The sequence below is a fragment of the Mizuhopecten yessoensis genome, unplaced genomic scaffold (assembly GCF_002113885.1).
Source record: "Mizuhopecten yessoensis strain PY_sf001 unplaced genomic scaffold, ASM211388v2 scaffold5185, whole genome shotgun sequence".
In the NCBI taxonomy this organism is placed as follows: domain Eukaryota; kingdom Metazoa; phylum Mollusca; class Bivalvia; order Pectinida; family Pectinidae; genus Mizuhopecten; species Mizuhopecten yessoensis.
The window spans coordinates 266,000-285,571 of record NW_018405922.1 but is presented as its reverse complement, the minus strand read 5'-3'; the positions used below and the strand labels follow the sequence as shown (position 1 = coordinate 285,571).

The 19,572-nt window shown below is 35.8% G+C and overlaps 1 protein-coding gene across 1 annotated transcript in view; it reads right to left on the bottom strand.

Annotated features, from left to right (window-relative positions):
* Nucleotides 1-19,311, bottom strand: part of LOC110450349 — a 29,090-nt gene extending 9,779 nt beyond the window's left edge. The window contains exons 1-6 of the mRNA XM_021497827.1: nt 19,223-19,311; nt 18,793-18,843; nt 16,755-16,840; nt 16,104-16,175; nt 14,847-14,982; nt 14,192-14,286 (exon numbers count right to left, since the gene is read on the bottom strand). Of these exons, the coding sequence (XP_021353502.1) occupies nt 14,192-14,286; nt 14,847-14,982; nt 16,104-16,175; nt 16,755-16,840; nt 18,793-18,843; nt 19,223-19,226 (444 nt within the window). The 5' untranslated portion in view covers nt 19,227-19,311. The remainder of the gene's footprint in view (nt 1-14,191; nt 14,287-14,846; nt 14,983-16,103; nt 16,176-16,754; nt 16,841-18,792; nt 18,844-19,222) is intronic.
* Nucleotides 19,312-19,572: the final 261 nt, after the last annotated feature.

The window sequence follows — 19,572 nt, the reverse complement described above, 5'->3', positions numbered from 1 at the left end:
AATACATCAATATCTTTCTATGTAAATTTCGAAAAATTATGATATTGTAGCCCGCGTGTGTTTTGTCGATTTGGTCAACCACGTAGAAATCTAACAAGTCTTATTGCAAAAAAATGGTAAGGGAGACATAGAAACTTCAAATCATATTAAATTAACCCTACACAACTAGAGAGGACAGAACACTTCACCTTAAAATCATTTTTAAGGCGAAACAACTTGCTGCGGAACGACCCATAGCGAACGGTATTTAGGACGAAACGAACTGATACCCATCTTTCCACCCAGGACGTTCAGAATGTCTACCTAGCTTCACGTTTTTAAAACGAGGACAATCTCTATTTTCACAAATTCCTTCCCTTTTAACACACATGTCCACCGCTGTCATAATAATTACAAACACTTCAAATCCCTAATTTTGGCGAGATTTTCTTTAAACGGCCGCGCAAATATCCAAAAGTCGCCATTTGGTTTACAATCGGGGTTTCCCCAACGGGCGGTAACGGGGTTTTCTCGTTTCCCCCACTTTTTATATAACAAAGGAAAGTGTTGATTTAGGAAGACAATGGCAAACCAATTAAAGTCTGTTTCATACTTACCCCACAGGTAACTTACCTGTGTGAAAGTTACCTGTGTGACTTTTAGCTTTGTTGCATATGTTTGGTATAGCTAAGGTTTTAATACTCTTTTTGGGTTCAAATATCTTTATATATAATCGATATATTTACAGATATAGTTTTATACTTATACATATAAAGAGTTTACAGTCAAATATTTACATTACACTTTTAAACAGATAATATAGAATATAACAGCACTACGTAAGAGTTCACAATCAAGTATTTCACTACTTATACATAATGATTACATTTCAAGTGTATTACATTTTTAAACATACAACCGTCAATGCATTACATTTATTAATCACACAATACAAATACATTAACATGAACAATATTCACATATTAAGAATAGTAAAGTTTAGTTATAGCAATCTGAAATTGGCCCCCTCAAATTTATATCATATCTCCAATTTAAAGTTCAAGTCCAACAGCCAAGAGGCACACATTTTTGTTGTTATCTATCCCAAATGTAATAGATGTGATGCTGCATTGGCGTACTCCATAAGATCCATCGTCTGGTTCTCAAGGCGCTCCTTCAGCTAGGTCTGTCGGCTGCTGATGTTTCGGTATCGTTTCTCGCGTGGTCTGTTGACTCCTCCTGCATCTAGTTGTATCCTGTTGATCTCGTTGGCTGCCTGAATTTCCTGGAACACTCTGATGATGGCGAAATTGTGTTGGGTGTGCATGGTGAACCTTCTTCAACTTCCCGTGCCAGGCCTCTAGGTGATTGGTGGTGCGAGGTCCTTCAGTGTTGTAATGGTTCCAGATATGACGATCTCCCTCGATCCACTGTGTTACGATGTAGTCTGTGAAAGGTGTTGTGTTCACGGGTAGGTCAGCATCCTCAAGTTCACCTAAAGCGTTGAACCACACATCCTCCACACTCTCCAGGGGCACCTGGGGTAGCACTGCGGCCAAGCGCACACGTCAGAATGATTGTTTGCTATATATAACCAATTTGGCTTGGATATTCCTCATCATCAGCTTGGATACAAATTAAGGAGTGCTTAAATAATGGTAACATTCATCATCATCTCAGTAATTAGCATAGGCCGTGATCACTTTTAGCTCACCTGGATGGAAATGATAGCTTGGATAATTAAAGATGTTCAATAATTTTTATGATTCAATTCAATTCAATTCAATTTATTACCAAGTACAAAAATATACATATAGATAAATACTTTACAAACATCTGGTACAATGGCGGAGAACATATGCAATAGATTCAATTCCATACATAATATTTACAAACATAAGTTTGGGAAAACTTTAAGATTTTCCTAAGGTAACTTAGCGGACTCTTATGAAGCATAATTAAGTCGTTTAGGAAATAATACAAATAAAGCCTTAATCTAACCAAATTTCTAGGAAATAACAAAACTTCAAAGTCAATCATACAACCTCAACATGAAGGTAGAACGAGTACTATATATTATATAATGAAATGAGATTATAACTTATTGTGAAATAAAAGACATAGATCTCAATCGCATTATACAGTAACAAAACGTTTATAGCAAGAATTTGATACAGCTTATATTTCATAATATACGACTTCTCTTAACAGTTGCTTGAATCAAGTACTTACTTAAATTTCTAATAAGTTTAAAATTTTTGCTAGACAGTAGCTCTATTAATTTAAACACAGAAGGACGAATACGATAATATGGCTTGATATACGATACTCTTAATTCTAAAAACACAGGACACATGAAATGAAATGAAACTCATCCTCGACATCTCCAAGATCACATAAAGTACACAATCTCTGGTTTCGAGGCACTGCATTATATCTACCTCTCTATATATTTTAAGGTTATGTGCTTGCAATCTATATTTCGCAAGAATACATTTATTTTTTCTAAATAGCGGTTTTGTAAAATACCATTGTAGATCAAAACCGTCAACAATGTGTTTATACAAAAAACATTTTGAAGATGTCTCGAATATGTTTCTCATTTCCTGAATAAAAGTATCCTTTATGCGTTGTTTATATAATAATAAAAAAGATTTCTCATTTGGTACACATTGTGCCAACCACACATCTCCAAAACCCAACGTACACAAATCACGTCTCAGATGATAAACCCAATTTGCTTTACAATTTGGTTTCCTGTTATAAAGCTCTAAAAGTTCATCGTAACAGGCCCTCAAAATACAGTTATTAGTCTTTAATATTTGCAGCCAGTACTTTACAATAGCAATCCTACGCTGTATATGCAAAGGGTAACGACCAAGTTCAAAATACACCATGGCATTATTTACTGTTTTCCTGACACCCAATACGGTTTTCAAAAATAATAAATGTATATTTTCAATCTGCGGTGCAGGACTATAACCCCATACTTCACACCCGTAATTTACAATACATGATATATAAGTATCAAATAAAGATAACTTGGTCTTTTCATTCAACAACAATCTTTTCGCTTTCCGATTAAGAAGAAAATAAGCTTTCCTTCCTTGTACAGCAATTTTATTCAATGCAATGGTAAATTTACCATTATAATTAAAAACCAAACCTAAATAGCAAAATTGATCTACCACTTCTATAGCTTTACCATCAAAAGTCCACTGCTCGTTTGGATACAATCGTTTACTTTTCCTAAAAACAACTATTTTTGTTTTGTCTACATTTACAGATAAATTCCAACGTTGAGAATAAGTGATTAAAAAATCCAACATATTTTGTAGGTCAACTACATCCTCAGAAAAAAATACCGTGTCATCGGCATACATAATTAAAAACAAATTAAGTAATTGCAAGTGATAACTTTAGCAATTTGACTTAATCAATTCGGATTCCATGTCGTTGACAAATAAAGAAAACATGGAGATAAAGATTCTCCTTGTAATAATCCGACCTGTAAGTCGTACATAGGAGATAATTTACCATGAAGCTTTGCACATGACTTAACACTCTCGTATATAGAGCCCTATGCGGAAACAGCTTTGGCGTAGGTCTGTTCCTCATCACAACCCGCATGAGAACCTTGCCTATCCTGGCCAACAGCGTATCTAGCCCGACGTGACGGTGGACAACCGGAAGTTGATGATCCTGTTCCGTTTGGAGTTGACGGCTGGCGCGATCTCTTCGACCTGCTTTCCTCTACATTCATGGGTGAGCAGGCTGAACACGTGATTCCATCCTTTAAGAACTCGTCTCGCCCGTGTACAACATACCATCGACGAACATCTTATCACGTAATGATAGTTATAAGATACTAATAACATCTAGGAATTTTGATTAATTAACTGTTAAACACCACACTCTTAGTCACACATTACATTCTTCCATTTTGTACAAGGTAATGTAGGCATCTTATTAAATGTTACAATAATAAAGATTATTTAATAACTATTTATATTAATATAATATTCATCTTATCATATCAGCAGCACAAGGACTACAAAATGGATATATCTAATACTGAATATATATATTTATATCTATATATATGATTAGTATTTAAATAATTTAAATTTTAACACTTGTCATTACAAATCTAAAAAACATCTTATATAATGTATTATTAAATTAAATATGATAAAACACCACCTTAGATAGAAGGGTTTACCACAGGTAAAAACACAGTTAAAAACACAGGTAAATATATACTTCCCATACTACTTAGAAACAGACTATAATCCTTCTAACAACATTCTTCCCCTCCCCCCCCCCCCCCCCCCCCCCCCATGTTATTTTAAAAAGTGGGGGAAACGAGAACAAGCCGCGGTAACTCATACCGAAAATGACGTCATGATTAGGGAGAATTCCCACATTACGAAGTTTCCAGATGTTTGCCGACTTCATTATACATGGAATACCTTAAGAGGGGTCAATATAGCATCCGTTTCCATGGAAACGAGATCGGGGACATATTTTTTTTTTTGAATTTTAATATAATGGAAATATTAAAATCTATGAGTTCTCAATATTTCTTGAATCGTTGGACCTGGAAACAGGACATTTTCATCGTTTTTTTGCCATGGCAACGTCTCTATTTTGGCAATGAAATGTTCAAATCTTGTGTTTTCGTGATTTTTTCTTAACTTTTCAAGCAAATTTTATAGATATTGTTTAGATCAAAATCATTTGTACAATTTTCTTAAAAAAAAATAGTTTTGATGCTTACATATTTTTTTCATTAAAAATATTTAAATAAATACATTATGATAAAACAACCAAAATATCTTCTGATATAATTTGTTGTAAAAATATTTTTTTCTACCATTTACCATGAAAAAAAGGGTACTGGTGATTTTCTTAAATATTCCATGAAATGATAGAGGTTCCCCCAATGAACAAATAAATATGACACATTACTACATTATTATAATGATAAAAATCGAGGAAGAGCGCAAACCTTACCTTTAGTTTCCATTCAACACATTGTCTGACAGTTCTGAGAAATTTGATATTCCTGGATGCCATTTACATGATGCCATTTTAAATATGGTCTGCTTTCTCAAAGCTCATGTTCATTCGCAATCTGGCAATCTATATCCATTCTCGCTCTCGTCTAATCTTTCCATGGTGGCTGCTACAGTAGTTGAACTTGTGACGTAACTGGCAAACAAACGTCTCATTCACCGGAATTTACGATCAATCCTTATTAGTAATATAAGGACATGTGAACAGTGTATAAAAGCATAAAATTTACAAATTTATGTCTCTGCATTGCGCTGACCTATTTCTATGGGATTTCCGACATATTTGATTTTGGAGCATATTAGATTATGAAGTATTCATTTCAAATTTCGTGCAGGGGGCAATTCATCCTATGATTATAATTCTATGTTAATAAGACGTGAAGCACAAACAAACAAAATAACAGTGTTTATTTTAAAATCTTTTATTTCTGAACAAACATAATAACATCATCATGAATCCACAGTACAATGTGTAATAAATTTGACACAGTGATTCTGTTATATACTGAAAAAGTGGAATTTCTCGCGTGTGGTAATATTCGCTTGAAGACTTCTCTGAAATCTCTATATTTATATTAGCTTTCTGAAATATTTTTCACTTTCTGAAATCTATAATACGTATTCTTTAAACCTATATTCGCGTGCTTTAATTAAATCCACGCGGAAAACGTGAATATTTCCACACCTTCAAAATGTCCACGTTTGCAGCATATGATATGCAATGTTATTCCTAATAACTATTGATTTCATTGTAAACGTGTAAATGTTACATCGTAAACAACACTATACAAACACACTTGTCTTCTACAGAACACTACGTCAACGAGATCGTATGTGAAACTGAGTTATAGTGATAAAGTCTAGCTAGCTTTTCTAGTGATGCGGTATAACCCGGGGACCCGCTCACTAGGTAAGCAACGTCGAGCATGGTCAATAGTTGGATAAGTGACCGCCTGCACCTTACACAAAGCACAGATTTGTCAAAAAAAGTATTACACAACACTGATGTACCAAACCAATATTGAAGTGCACTGATTTGTCACAAGTATAACACTGGACTGATGTGTAAAAATAGGTATTATACACCACTGATACACCACAATAAGTAGTATACAACACTGATGTACCAAACCAATATAAAAAAAATAAATGAAACTTTTAATTAATCTGACATATGTTAATATTGAATGTAAATATAATCACGACTTACTACTTAGGCTATGGAAATTTAAGAAACCGAAACCCTTACGGGTTTTACATATGATTTTATGGAAATGCTTCTGTAGATTTTTTTCACAAACTAGCTTCCACTTGAACTATTTTTAACACACATCATTGTATTTATTCGGTGAATAGCTTAAAACACTTCATTGTGAAAGTATCTTCTTGGAAAAAACGATGATTTATTTTGAGTATATTAGGCATACTTTGTAGTCGTTAGGTTCAAAATTACTTGTTTACATACACAAAACAATACTTTTCCATTGTATTAAAACTAATCTGAAACTAGGTAACGTCCTAACCTTTGATATTACAACATTCGATTTATTTCTTTGATGTTTGCGCCATTTCTCCGCTTTTGGTATTATTGTGACAAACTTTGGCAATTCATGTACTTTGTATAAATACGTCTTCGGGGGAGAGCGAGAGATTTTTCCAGGCATGTATGTTAATAAAGTTTCCATACTATTAAACAGTATGTCTACACATGGCTTCAATGATAAACATATGCTCGGACATGTTCAGCACGCTGGAAACATAACGCGTGCCTATTTAGCTTTAGAGTAAAACATATCAGTGGGAAATGTCTCTATTTCTGAGCATCCTGTTAATATGAAAAATCAAAGCCTTAAAAGGGCGTAGCTTTTGTTGGTCTCTTATATTTCGATTCAGAATACTGCTTTCAGAATGAGATTTTCAGATAAGATACACTTTATGTTAAGTCGTCAAGTCGAGAAATGACAATAAAACACGCTCTAATGAGATTAAGACCGACATAACAATAGGGGAGACCTGGGCAAGTATCGTACAGCAATATGGTAATGAGTGCTTGTCTTGGCTATTATGTGTATCATTTGAAGCTGTCAGTGTGTTACACGTTTGACCGTAAAAAGTTGCAATTCCGTTGACAGAAAATTCGCATAACTAGAAGCGAGATCATGATTTTCTTTCTAGCCTTTCGTGTGAATGCCCAGCCAACTAAACTGCTAAGATCCATAAAGTTGTAAATATTATCTCAATAACAAAATTATCAGGGGTCTCCCGTATATAATCTTTTTGTAACATTTATGATTGATATAAATGTATTCACTATATAATGTTTGCATCAATGCCGCCATTTTCTTCCACTCAAAGCTTAAGTAGGTATTTGTTCTTGTGTGTAACGTATATGATGGGTCGGGTGGCGCAGTGGATAGTGCGCTCGTCTTCACCTAGATGGCCGGATTCAATCCCGATAACCTTCCAGACCATGCGGGTTTTCACCTGATACTCCAGCTCACTCCTACATTAAGAATTAAATCCACTGCGTGCTTCCGTAAAGGCACAAAAAGAATGATTGAGTTCAGTTTGGAAAAAAAACTTATTGGTCATTGCTATTGAAAAAAAGTGCTGATTACATATTTGACGACTAGTAAAAGTAAATGTAAAGATATGCCAGTTAATAAATAAATAAAAAAATAACAACATTGTAATACTTTCATGTAACTGAGATTGTCGTTATATCGATATTTAGTCTCAATTCCTGTTCCACCATGAAACAGTGGATTGAATTTCAAATTGTGTAACTATCACCGAGGTTAAACAGGTAATGATGCAAAAGAAAATTAAACAGTTTCTGTCTGTAATTAGTTATAAATTTGCACGCGTTGTGAAAAAGTAATACGTTGCTATAAAAGGGCTTTGAGCTCGGGTTGGTTGTCTGGAAAATTATAGTTGATTTGCCATACATGCAGTAATGCATACATTACGTAAAGACTATAACCAGACTTTCACAAATGTTAATAATCTCGTTCATATTCTCAACAAATTGAAATTAAAAGCTGATGATAAAAACAAAATGTAAACGTCTACCGGTTTACATACTAACATGACCTGGTCGATGACAAAAAGGATCTTCAGAAAATATCCACATTTTTACTTTTTGTGCCTGTGAAAAAAATGAAATAAAAAAAGTCATGAAGCACCAACAAAGAGATAAATGCACCGAACATCAGTTCAAAGAGTTTCCGGTTATTTGTCATCCTTCCGGAAATAACCGACGAAGGCCGATAGAGTGTGACGTGCTTGTGACGTCATAGTATGATAATCTCTGAACGAAGTTTCATGCCTGTTAGTATCACATTTTATGTGATAGACTTTTTTCATTTAGAATGTGTATTAGTTTTTTATTTGAATAAACAAGTAATAAAAAATGAAGATTGTTTTCACTTTATGAAGATGTTCATGTATTGGTTGAAACACAATTGTCTTTGCTTCAAAGATACAATTCCGGTTTCACAACTGGACGTCTACTTCCGGACGAAAAATATTTAAGGCAACATGTAGCAAGGGGAAGCAAATCTGTTTACGCACGCATGTGTGCGGCTCTTATCAATGGTAACACATGCGTGCGTAAACAGAGTTGCTTCCCCTTGCTACACGTTGCCTTCGGCGCCCGAGAGCTACGCTCTTATTAAAATATATTCATTATGGGTCGAATTGCATATTTTAGAACTGTGGTTTTCACTTACTATCCTTTTCTTATACATTATATTATATGAGTATCTTTACTGCCTCAGAGTTGTCAATTTTTGTTATAATTGTCATGACTAGCTATATAGCTGATGTTCGCTCAGAAATACGCAACAGTACACGTGTTCAGAATTTTGAAATATAAATATCACACCAAAAACTTGGATCAAAATTATGATATAGCTGCACGGTTGCATTGAGTCAAATATCATATTATAAATCTTTCTTAAGGGTTCGAGATTAATTAAAACAACAACCTTCTGTTCAAACAGAAGAATCGTTTAAAAAAATTAAAACAAATATCACACTTATCGTATTGTAGACAATTGTTTCCAAATGTTTTCTATAGCGTTAATTATTTATATTTTGATTAATGTCTGTAATGATCCAAGTATATATTTATTTGTTGCTGAACCTCAACAAGAACGATTGTCTGATTGCAAAATTTATATTTGAAGCTTTACAAAGAATATAAAAAAATCTTTTTAAAACCTCTTTACACTAGCGGTTTGAATGTATCATCTGTGTGAAAGTTATAAGAACACAAGGTGAAACGTCGTATCCTCATAATGTGGACAAGCGAAGACGATTGGGGATTCTGTCCCCTTACTGAGACAAACAAAAGTCGTTAACTTTTGTACTTACTGTCTTTTGTTTGACGGTCAACTTTATATAGGTGACTGTGATCAATGGTTAGCCCGTGTCAGTATAATACAGGAGAAGGTCGATCAGATAGCTGTTTATAGACAACGCTAAATTGTGGAAGCATACCTCTTGAAATAATTCTCGATCTACCAAGGGTACTCGTTTGAAGTTTTTGTAACCTCTAGGCACTCCACTGACAAAACCTGGCACGTTCATAAATAGCCATAGCTGTTAATAGGACGTAAAACACAAACAAACTAACGAACCTTTGTACCTAATCACTCAGGATTCTATGAATTGTGGACTTAATTATTTACATCAAAGGTTGCATTGTAATACTGAATAACCTGTACATATATTTAAATTTCTACTCAAGTTGCACAAATTAATAAAACAATTATACAATTGTATGGATCAAAGAGGTAATATAAACGGTAACTTCCCAAATGACACCGGGTCCTTTAAAACGTATGTTTGTAGGATACGAAATACTTAAAATTGATATATGGGGCAAGAAAGTGTAGACCAATATGAGGTTGTAAAATTATTAAAGTAATCCGCTCCTTTATCGAGAGACAGAAAAAACACAGAAACAAATGAAAACTATAATAGGTCATAACTAATATTTGAAAGCAATAGGCCATTTGACTACCGTAAGCCGAAGTCAGAACTTACATTGGCCGCATCGTTGACCAATGACACTGTGTGTGTGCGAACAATGACCAAAAGTTTAATATACCTGGAAACCTGAAGCGTGAAGATAATGCTGAAGCTGGATAAAATGATAAAGGTCCAAAGGTGATAAATGGGATAATATTTTATTTAAAATATTTATTTACGATTTTGGGCTATGCAAATGTTTTATTCGGGGTGATTAATTGCCGAAATGGTTCATGACAACGGACATGTAATACAGATCTATATCAAACGTCCCGTTTACACGTAGACTTCCACTCCGGTATATCAAATGCCAAATGATAGATTTGCAAAAGTTCAAGGTATTTACAAATGGTATAATTAAAATAAATGGATTGGATCTTACGTTGGTAGTTATTAGAGACCAAAAGACATTATTTGTTTGTAGCCGAACTCAATTAATTACCCCATGAAAACGACAAAAGCGAGATTTAATACTAAAGAAAAACTTAGCTTCAGATTGGTTCTATATCGATTGAGGTATTTTCGAGGCGTTTAAGACTAATATCTACTGAACAACTGTATCGATAAACATAATTCCTCACCGTTATCACTGCACTATCTTCTCTGTATCATGGTTACTTCAGTTATCGAAAAAGATAATTATACACGATAAATTGTCTGAAAATTATTTAATTTTTACGATCGAGGTTACAAACTGAGATTTGCAGGATATGCATACGTTTCAGCCCTTGTAAACCCATATGTTATAACACTGAACACCACGTTGTTGTCGCTATGTTGAACAGAACATGTTTGTTTGTTGTTGCAGTTGACAGATATGAAGCTAAACATCTCGCCGTCAATGCCAGGAAATGTCACTGATCCAATGCGAGTCAAGTCCGTCCCTTTAGTGGAGAGAAGCTGTAAGCCGGACTGGTCGCTTGTCCGGATACTGACAACGATAAAGTTTTCGAATGGAGTGTTTTGGAAGTAGGAAACTTGAGGAGGCGAAACCAGCACGGGTTCATTGGAAAACTGGTTTATTGACGGAATAATTGACATTCCAACTTTGATTACATTCAAAAATAGTAGGACAAGAACAGGTCTTTCACTAGAAATGCGGTACGGTTGAGTTGGATCTGTATCTATATTAATGAAGGTTGATATAGTATATGTTTTAATCGAGGTTTTAGAAGCGACAACAACACTCGTATTGTTTACCGACGAGACAATCCTGATAATACCACTGGTACTTCTCATAAAAGGTGGTACAATGAACCTGGAACCCCATTTTGACACGGGAGGTAGATACTCAATGAGATGGTTACACCCTTCTCTGTTAGAACAGACATTACCGGACACGACCGCTACTGGCTTATCGCTAACGATACGCGTGCCTGTCAGGTCCTGGTAACTCGTTGTTGTTTCTATATAGAACGTGTCCAATTTGTCCAGTATGACGGTGATTTTATCTCCCACCTTGTGATATTGGCCAGGAACAGTCACACCTGATGTACTGAGTGTGATATTGATCAATGTGTTGTCGTACGGCGCTCCTACAGCAAATGAAGTTCCATAGATGCTATAACTCTTTGTATTAGGTCTGAATGTCCCCACGATATAGAAGACACCAAGACTCTCCATAGGTAAGGCAAGGTATCCATCCGCTGTTCCACCTGCAAGACTGTTAAATGCAGTGACAGACATTAGTGTGTCAGACGTCAGAATGAGCCCTTTGCTTGTTTTGCCGTTTTCTCGCATGGTCATGTTTGCGTCTATTTCAATATATTTTGCTGGACCAGAAACAGGTTGTGATGTTGCGTTATATCGTGTGATCACTTCTATATTAGCATGAGTAGCTAAGAATGTTACGTTTACACTTAGGTGTTGTGCAATGTAGACATATTCATGATTTCTAATGAACATCAAGAAAAACGATTTTCCTTTGAAACCTGTCAAAAAAAAATACAAAAGGATGTATTTCATGACAGAGTGTATGTCGAAAACTAGTTTATGAATGTCAAACAAATTACAAAGTATGATAGAAATGATATAAAGCAGACATTGACGATCTTACATCCTTATGTTACAAAAATTTCACATTTTACTTAATTAGAAGAAGCATTTTTGGAAGACAACAGTAATTATATTTGACATCAAGTTGGATTCAAACATATTCTCCAAAACTGCTTTTGAAATCATCATTGCAAACACATTATTTTCATTATTCATAGATGAAGGCTTCTTTGCGGATGCGAGTTCGAAGAGCGAAAAAATAGAAAGGAAAAGACTGAAAGAATGCCACTCTTTGAAATATTAGACAATATTGAGACGACTTTTCATACATTCGATTGCCATTCTCTTATTTTAAACAAGACACTTTAAACCATATATTGGTTAATGATATATATATTCATATATAAACGTTTACTCTATTGAACCTTTTTTCTTCAGCAAATAGATAATATGAGAATCAAAAATGTGGAATTATTCATGAAACAAATACATTTATTTGTATATTTACTGTTAGTTATGGGAGCCTGGGTTTTTGGAGTCGGAGTTGTTGCCGGTATCGTTGTTAGCACGGACGATGAGAAAGAATTACCTGGTAAAATGTAAATGTTAAAGATACGACTCTGGTCGAATTAATATAAATATATAGATATGATATTATTTCTTATTTTGGCTTCGCATTAACTGAAGAAAACAAAAATTATATAAAGGACACCGACCATGCTTAATTCCTGGGATTTTTACCGATATCTTAGTAAGTAATTTTCTAAATATATATCAACCGATAATTTGAACAAGGATGAAGTGAGAATGATGTCACTGATATTTACTTGATGGAATCACTACTACAAATGGAATAAAACTTATGATAAATTTCCCATTTTGTCGAACCGTATTCAATGTGTTTGAGAGGATAATAAAATGTAAGAACTTGAACCAATTTCCTTTGATTGATATTGATAATTAGAATATGTTTGAACAATGAATCTGATGTTTGTTTGTTTAACATATATGGGTAGCTACATTAATAATATTGTCATTAAAAAGCAATTATCATTTTACATTTGCTGTTACAGAGGTCATATGGGCAGCAGGAGAAGCAGGTTCCAAGTTGATGTGACCGCTTGCCAACCTCCACCGGGTTATATGTAGGAGGAACACATCGCTGGTCCTTCATCAAACAGTAAAGAACAAACCTTAAAGAATGTTACTCTATTGTTTATGCTGCTTCAACAAAACCTAGACATGATACGAGAGGCTTTACAAACGCGCGAATGCAATCATCTCTGAAAAGTACAATAAGGAATAAAAAAAACTGGAGCTGTTTGTTCATTATCAACAACAATTACTTTATGAACTGAAGTTATGTTGTAAAGTACACTTAGGAGACATATATGTAATCTATACAAACAACCATTTCGTAAATATAATGGCACTCACTGTATTCGGTAGGCAGCTTGTTTTGTAGAATATATCGCCGAACTCAAACATTTCCTCAACGTAACATACCTTAAATAAAATATTTAAAATTGACAGGCATATCATTGGTTGCCATTGCACTAATAACAACTGGTTTGACAGCTCTATATCGGGGAGTTCTTCCTGCTGTTTGGTTTTGGTTGATCTCCCATAGGTTTGGTATGGTTCAGTAATGTTTAACGTCCTATCAACAACTAGGGTCATTTAAGGAGGGCCTCCCTGTGTGCAAGATGCATGCGAGTAGTGTATGCGTGTGTGTTTCGGGAGGCTGCGATATGTTAGTGTTTGTCTCCTTGTTATAAAGCGGAACTGATGCCGACTTTATAGTGCTACCGCACTGAAACATACTGCCGAAAACACCCAGCAGGCCTCTCCCATTGGACCATGGTTATTTGACTTCTTGTATATTGAACATGTGATATGTTACATAATACTCTTTCACTTCTGGAACACCTCATTTGTTTCTCCTTTTGCTTCCTTTTCATTGGTATCAATGTTAATCTTTCCTTTGTTCATATTTTGACCATATTTTATCAATTTTCTACTGGAAGTGTAGTTTTGATGACACTTCCGTATTTTCCTGTTTTATTTGTACCACTATAATTGATTGGAATCAATATCCTTACCTCGCTTTGTTGACAAATGGAGATGGCATCACAATCAGCAAGGTCACGTGATTGTGGACAATCTAAACATACCGGTCCTCTTTGTGTTGGAAATCCTATTTAAAGATGGACGAATATAACACGTAATTAAAAAGGATTAAAGCGCTTCGTTCGTTCGTTTAATAGAGTTTGGTCCCATGAACGTAGATATAAACTTAATTTTCTTATAAGTCTGATTTGATGCGGTCGCTTCTTATCGCAGGTGATAAATGCAAACCAATATTAGCACTGATATAAAGCTTCTGTACCACAATAGGAGTAATCGTCTAAGTACTACAAACCAGACTATAACAATGTAGGTCTTCATGTCCATAATGCACAATTTATAACCAAGCGACAAAATCACAGTATGGAATTTCGCCCATATAACGGCTCTCCCTAAGCTGCATTCGGTTATCGCGATGCAACGATTGAACCAGTTGGACAAGAGTTGTTAGTTGAAGAACAAAATTGTTCGGACCAAGAAATCAGATGCTGTTCTTGCAAGGCCTGAATAAACAGTTGCAGGTCCGCCAGGATTTATACCCGAAAAAGGAACATTTAAAAACAGACAGATCAGTTGAACCGGATACGTGGAAGGGGCCCTAGCTAATGTCTGTACCAAATTTTGACTAACCGCCCATTCGACAACCCGCAGAATTACAAAGGTCACTGTGGCAGCACTCAGTACATATACGATGCGGAGGAGTTCCGATGTTATCTGTCCGAAGGATGTCAGCGAAGCGTTTATGACCGCTGGTCAATGCACATCTCTTGATGAACAAATAAAAAAAAACCTTAATGATTTATATATGAGTGTTCAAGTAAAACGTTTAATATTAAACATGAAATACATCATATAAACTACAAAATATTAAAAAGCAAAAGATCTCAAATTCATCATCGAATTGATTTAAATTAAAAGGATTTTACAGGCATTTGATAGGAAAACCAATGCACCTTCCCTAACCACCGGGAACTGGCCTTACATAGTTACATGGTACTACATAGTCACGACACTGCATCCATTACTAACGTACAGGCGGCCATCCATCCAGCCACTTGGTTTAGTTGGTTCAGTTTAAAGTCCTATCAACCGCTATGGTCATTTAAGGACGGCCTCCCTTATGTGCAAGATGCATGCGTGAAGTGTATGTGTGTGTGTTTTGGAACGCTGCGATATGTTAGTGTTTGTCTCCTTGTGATAGCGCGGAACTGATGCCGACTTTATAGTGCTACCGCACTGAAACATACTGCCAAAGACACCCAGCAGGACACCCCACCCGGTCACATTATACTGAAAACGGATGAACCAGTCGTCTCACTCCTAAATTGATCAGCGCTAAGCAGGAGTAAAAACTACCATTTTTACAGACTCCGGTATGTTTCAGCCAGGGAACATAACCCAAAACCTTCCTCAAAGGGGCGAACACTAAACTAACGGTTTTATTTAGTATTGTTTAACGTCCTACCAACAGCTATGGTCATTTATGGAAGGCCAAAAGTGAGGCATTGTCAAGGAAGACATTAGGAAGAAGAAAGTTGTTTAGAATAAAGAGAAAAGATAAGATCACAAATTAAGTCGCCTTTTACAATCATGCAATGGGGGCAGCAGGTACAATTCTTACGCCCCACCTGCAGGGACATCCAGCCAGCCACTGGATACGCTCAGCATTGCTGAACAAGTGAGCGGGTCTAAGGGGAAAAGTGCTGTACTTTTTATGGCGTTCTGTCACAAATCAACAAGACCGCGCAAAAAGTGATTTAGTTTCATATTAATGAAGCGATATTTACCTGATGATGTTAAATGTGTTACTCATAGAACATGATTCATCCGCTTGGATAGGTTATGAACCATCCTATTAAAAGTCACCATATTTACGGTTATTTATACCTTTGCAGACGCACACCCAACGTAAAACATGGTTTCACCATTCTCGCTTCGGTAGGACTCAGTTATGCATACCTGGATATAAAACGCATATTCTTACATCTATGAATTTTAACTGATTTAAATATGACTTGGTTCATATACAGATATTTTTCTTGTTTGTTTTTAAATTGAGGTTACGGACAAGACCCCCGTAAATCCGATGTCCTTACTTCATTAAAGACACCCTATGCAAAATGCTCCTAGGGTGATTAATTGTTAATAAATATCACCGTCATAGAGAATAAGTTGTTTTAAAGACCTAACTCACGGAAACAACTACAGGCAGTTATACGTGTACAATTCGATTTTTCTACGTAAATCCTATTTTAAAATGACCATTTGTGACCTTTTCTCTGATATATTACCGAACACACTATTTAAATCTCAACTATAATTACAGAGCCACGATAAGAGATAAGATAACTCGTGCATACGGATTAGTAATTCGTATACATGTATTGGAATGTCATGCGCACGGGTTGGTAACTCGTACACACGGATTAGTAAATGTATTCATATGTCCCTTCGTGGTCTCCGTAACCTTTTTGTTAATATTTGACATTAAACCTCGTTTTTTCCCACAAAGATAACTGTATTTAATGGCCTACTTACGTCTCCTTCAGGGCAGAGTTCGATATTAGAACACTGATGTGGTTGTATGAAACCATTACAACTTAAACATCGTAGGGCGGTGATATCTGTCAAAGAACCTTTGATTTGATTTTACATATGCAAATGTACAAAATAATATTATAATAATGAATATTGATCGATGGACAATACACTACAGATTGTCAGAGAATACAAAAAAGAATGACCAGCTGTTACTCACTGCATATATCGTAAGAGGCGACTTATGTGGGAACCATCTAACGACCAAAATAAATGTGCTGCACTCATTCCGTCTTGCTTGGCAGTGCCGCACTATTGGCCTCAGTGTTGAACGTTCGCCTAAGTGGGGAAGGCTTTATGTAATGTTCAAGTGCAGAACACAGCCCCTCGATGATATTCCTTTCTAAACGTTAGTTATCAACGTTTAGCACAACAACAAGTAAATCCTTTGCCAGCATACTGTGATCGGTATGTATACTGTTTTGATAATTAAGCAAGGTTGCACTCAAATGCGGCAACAGATCCGCGCAATCGTAAGAAGGTAAATACACCAATAAACCGCCTCTAACACCCACGCATATATGACCTACATGACGACACGTCCTTAGATGACATGAGCTGTTTATGGGACGCTTAACCAAATCGACCCTAACTAATCCGATCGCTGTGTAGGAACAGTCGCGTCTACATAATGTATACCTGGAAACTTTCGTCCTTCACAGATAAAATCAAAATTAGCCCCGTGTTAATTTATCCCATCACGTTTATGCGATTACTTTACACGTTATATTGCGTACTTATATTGGCTGCGATTATATATTCTTCCCTACTTACGGTGTAAAAACAGAAGTTGAACAGCGGCGAACATTTCCCGGTATAAAGTATTACATCACGGAACTATAAATACAAAATGTATACGTAAATTTTACTGATACACAAGATAAAAAAAAACTATAACTGTAAGCCAAATGCTAACTAATACCCCCGCTCCTATATAACACAGAACTTTGAGCTAAAGCCTTACACATGCAAAGCATTGCAAAGCATTCCAAAGTATCCCACCAGTAATTATTTCTTTGTTGACCGAGCTGTACACTTATTTAAGTATACAGGTCACTGATATACTTCCTGTACTCCCTCCCCATGCGAAAACATACTTACATACCAAGTTTTGTTAGCCGAGATGAACCAGTTTCGCTAAAATTGTCCTATTAGTTAAGAGGAGAAGGTGTCAGGACAAAGATGTTTAAGGTAAGGACATTTAAGGACATGTCTCGTTGTGTGTTGTGTATGCATGCATGTGTATAAGTGTGCCGGAGACAGGATGAGTTGGTGTTTTTGCCTCCTTGTGTGATAGCGCGGATCTGATGACGCCTTTATAGTTCCATCTCACTAAAATACCATACCGAAGGTACCCAGCACAACATTCCATCCTGTCGCGTTATACTGAAACGGGTGAACCAGTTGTTGCCATTCCACTAAATGCTGCACGTTAAGCAGAGAACTAGCAACTACCATTTAACGAACTTTGGTATGTCCCGGTTTTGGGGATAGAACCAATTGCCTTCCTCACCTGAGCGAACGCTCAATATCAAAGCCAAAAATGAAGTGTTGCCAAGGAAGGCGCTAGGAAATTAAAAGTTGAAAGAAATATAAAGATCCCAATTATTGCAAATGGTGCAGCAGATTATTTTGGTCACATTCGTGTCCCCTAGTGGAGGGCACAAAAGCCAATCCCCAATTATGCAGGTGGATCCTCGCATAAGTCACCTCTTAAGCTACATGTAGTTGGTAACCGCAGGTGTATTCTTTTTTCTGTCCTTTACCTGCAGGGGTGAACATCTGATATGTAGTACAAACATTATGACTGGTGTGACGTACGTACTGTAAGATGGACGATATCGACAAGCTTTATAACGGGGACCAACAAAAAAGACGCATTGAAGTAAGCAAAGGACGATAAACACAAGGGTCTTGAAATATCTGACATTAATGGTACTGTGAAACATTGTGAAATGATAACGGAAAGTCTACTTACATTGAATTATAACCAGGAAGACCAGGAAGGTGACGAAAATAGTGTAAGCACCTGAACAATGATATTTTATCATATACTTCATATATCACAATACATTTACATTGAAGATTTTATCAGATGTGTGTATGCTTATCAGATCTGAACAGCAATTAAAGTTTGACATACTCGTAAGGGCACATTCTGGTGCACGACTTACGGAGTTTTGATGATTAAGACTGAATATTCGAACTCACATCATAATTGTAAACACGGATCGGTATATTTACGTTCATTGAAAAAACGAGTCATTATTGATTGATATATATTAAACGATAAGTGAACACAATATGGTTAGATATGTAGAGCATAAGTAAGTAGTAAATCTTTGATGATAAAACTCTTAAAACACTTAACATACGTTAAATATGATGATATTATAAAGCATACTAACCCATGAGAAAAATAGGAATAGTAGTCAGCGCGCTTCACCAAAGATAACAAGAGATACAGGAGTGTCTTTGGTCTTTAACGACGGCGTTCTGCGAAAGTTCAGTACACAAAGGACTCCGTAGTACTGTAGTGTGTCCTGGTTTGCCACGTCGAGTTCCACGTCTGACTTCTCAAATAAATAAATCTCGTTATCAATTGTTACTCTTTTCATTCTACATATAAGGAAACTAGTAATCAATGTTTGGTATAAATATGTCCTGTACGAGTGATGGTAAAAATTGATTAAAACTATACGCAAGCTTAATGGTCGCTATTATTATAATGTTGGAATATTATCCATTTGTGTATTGA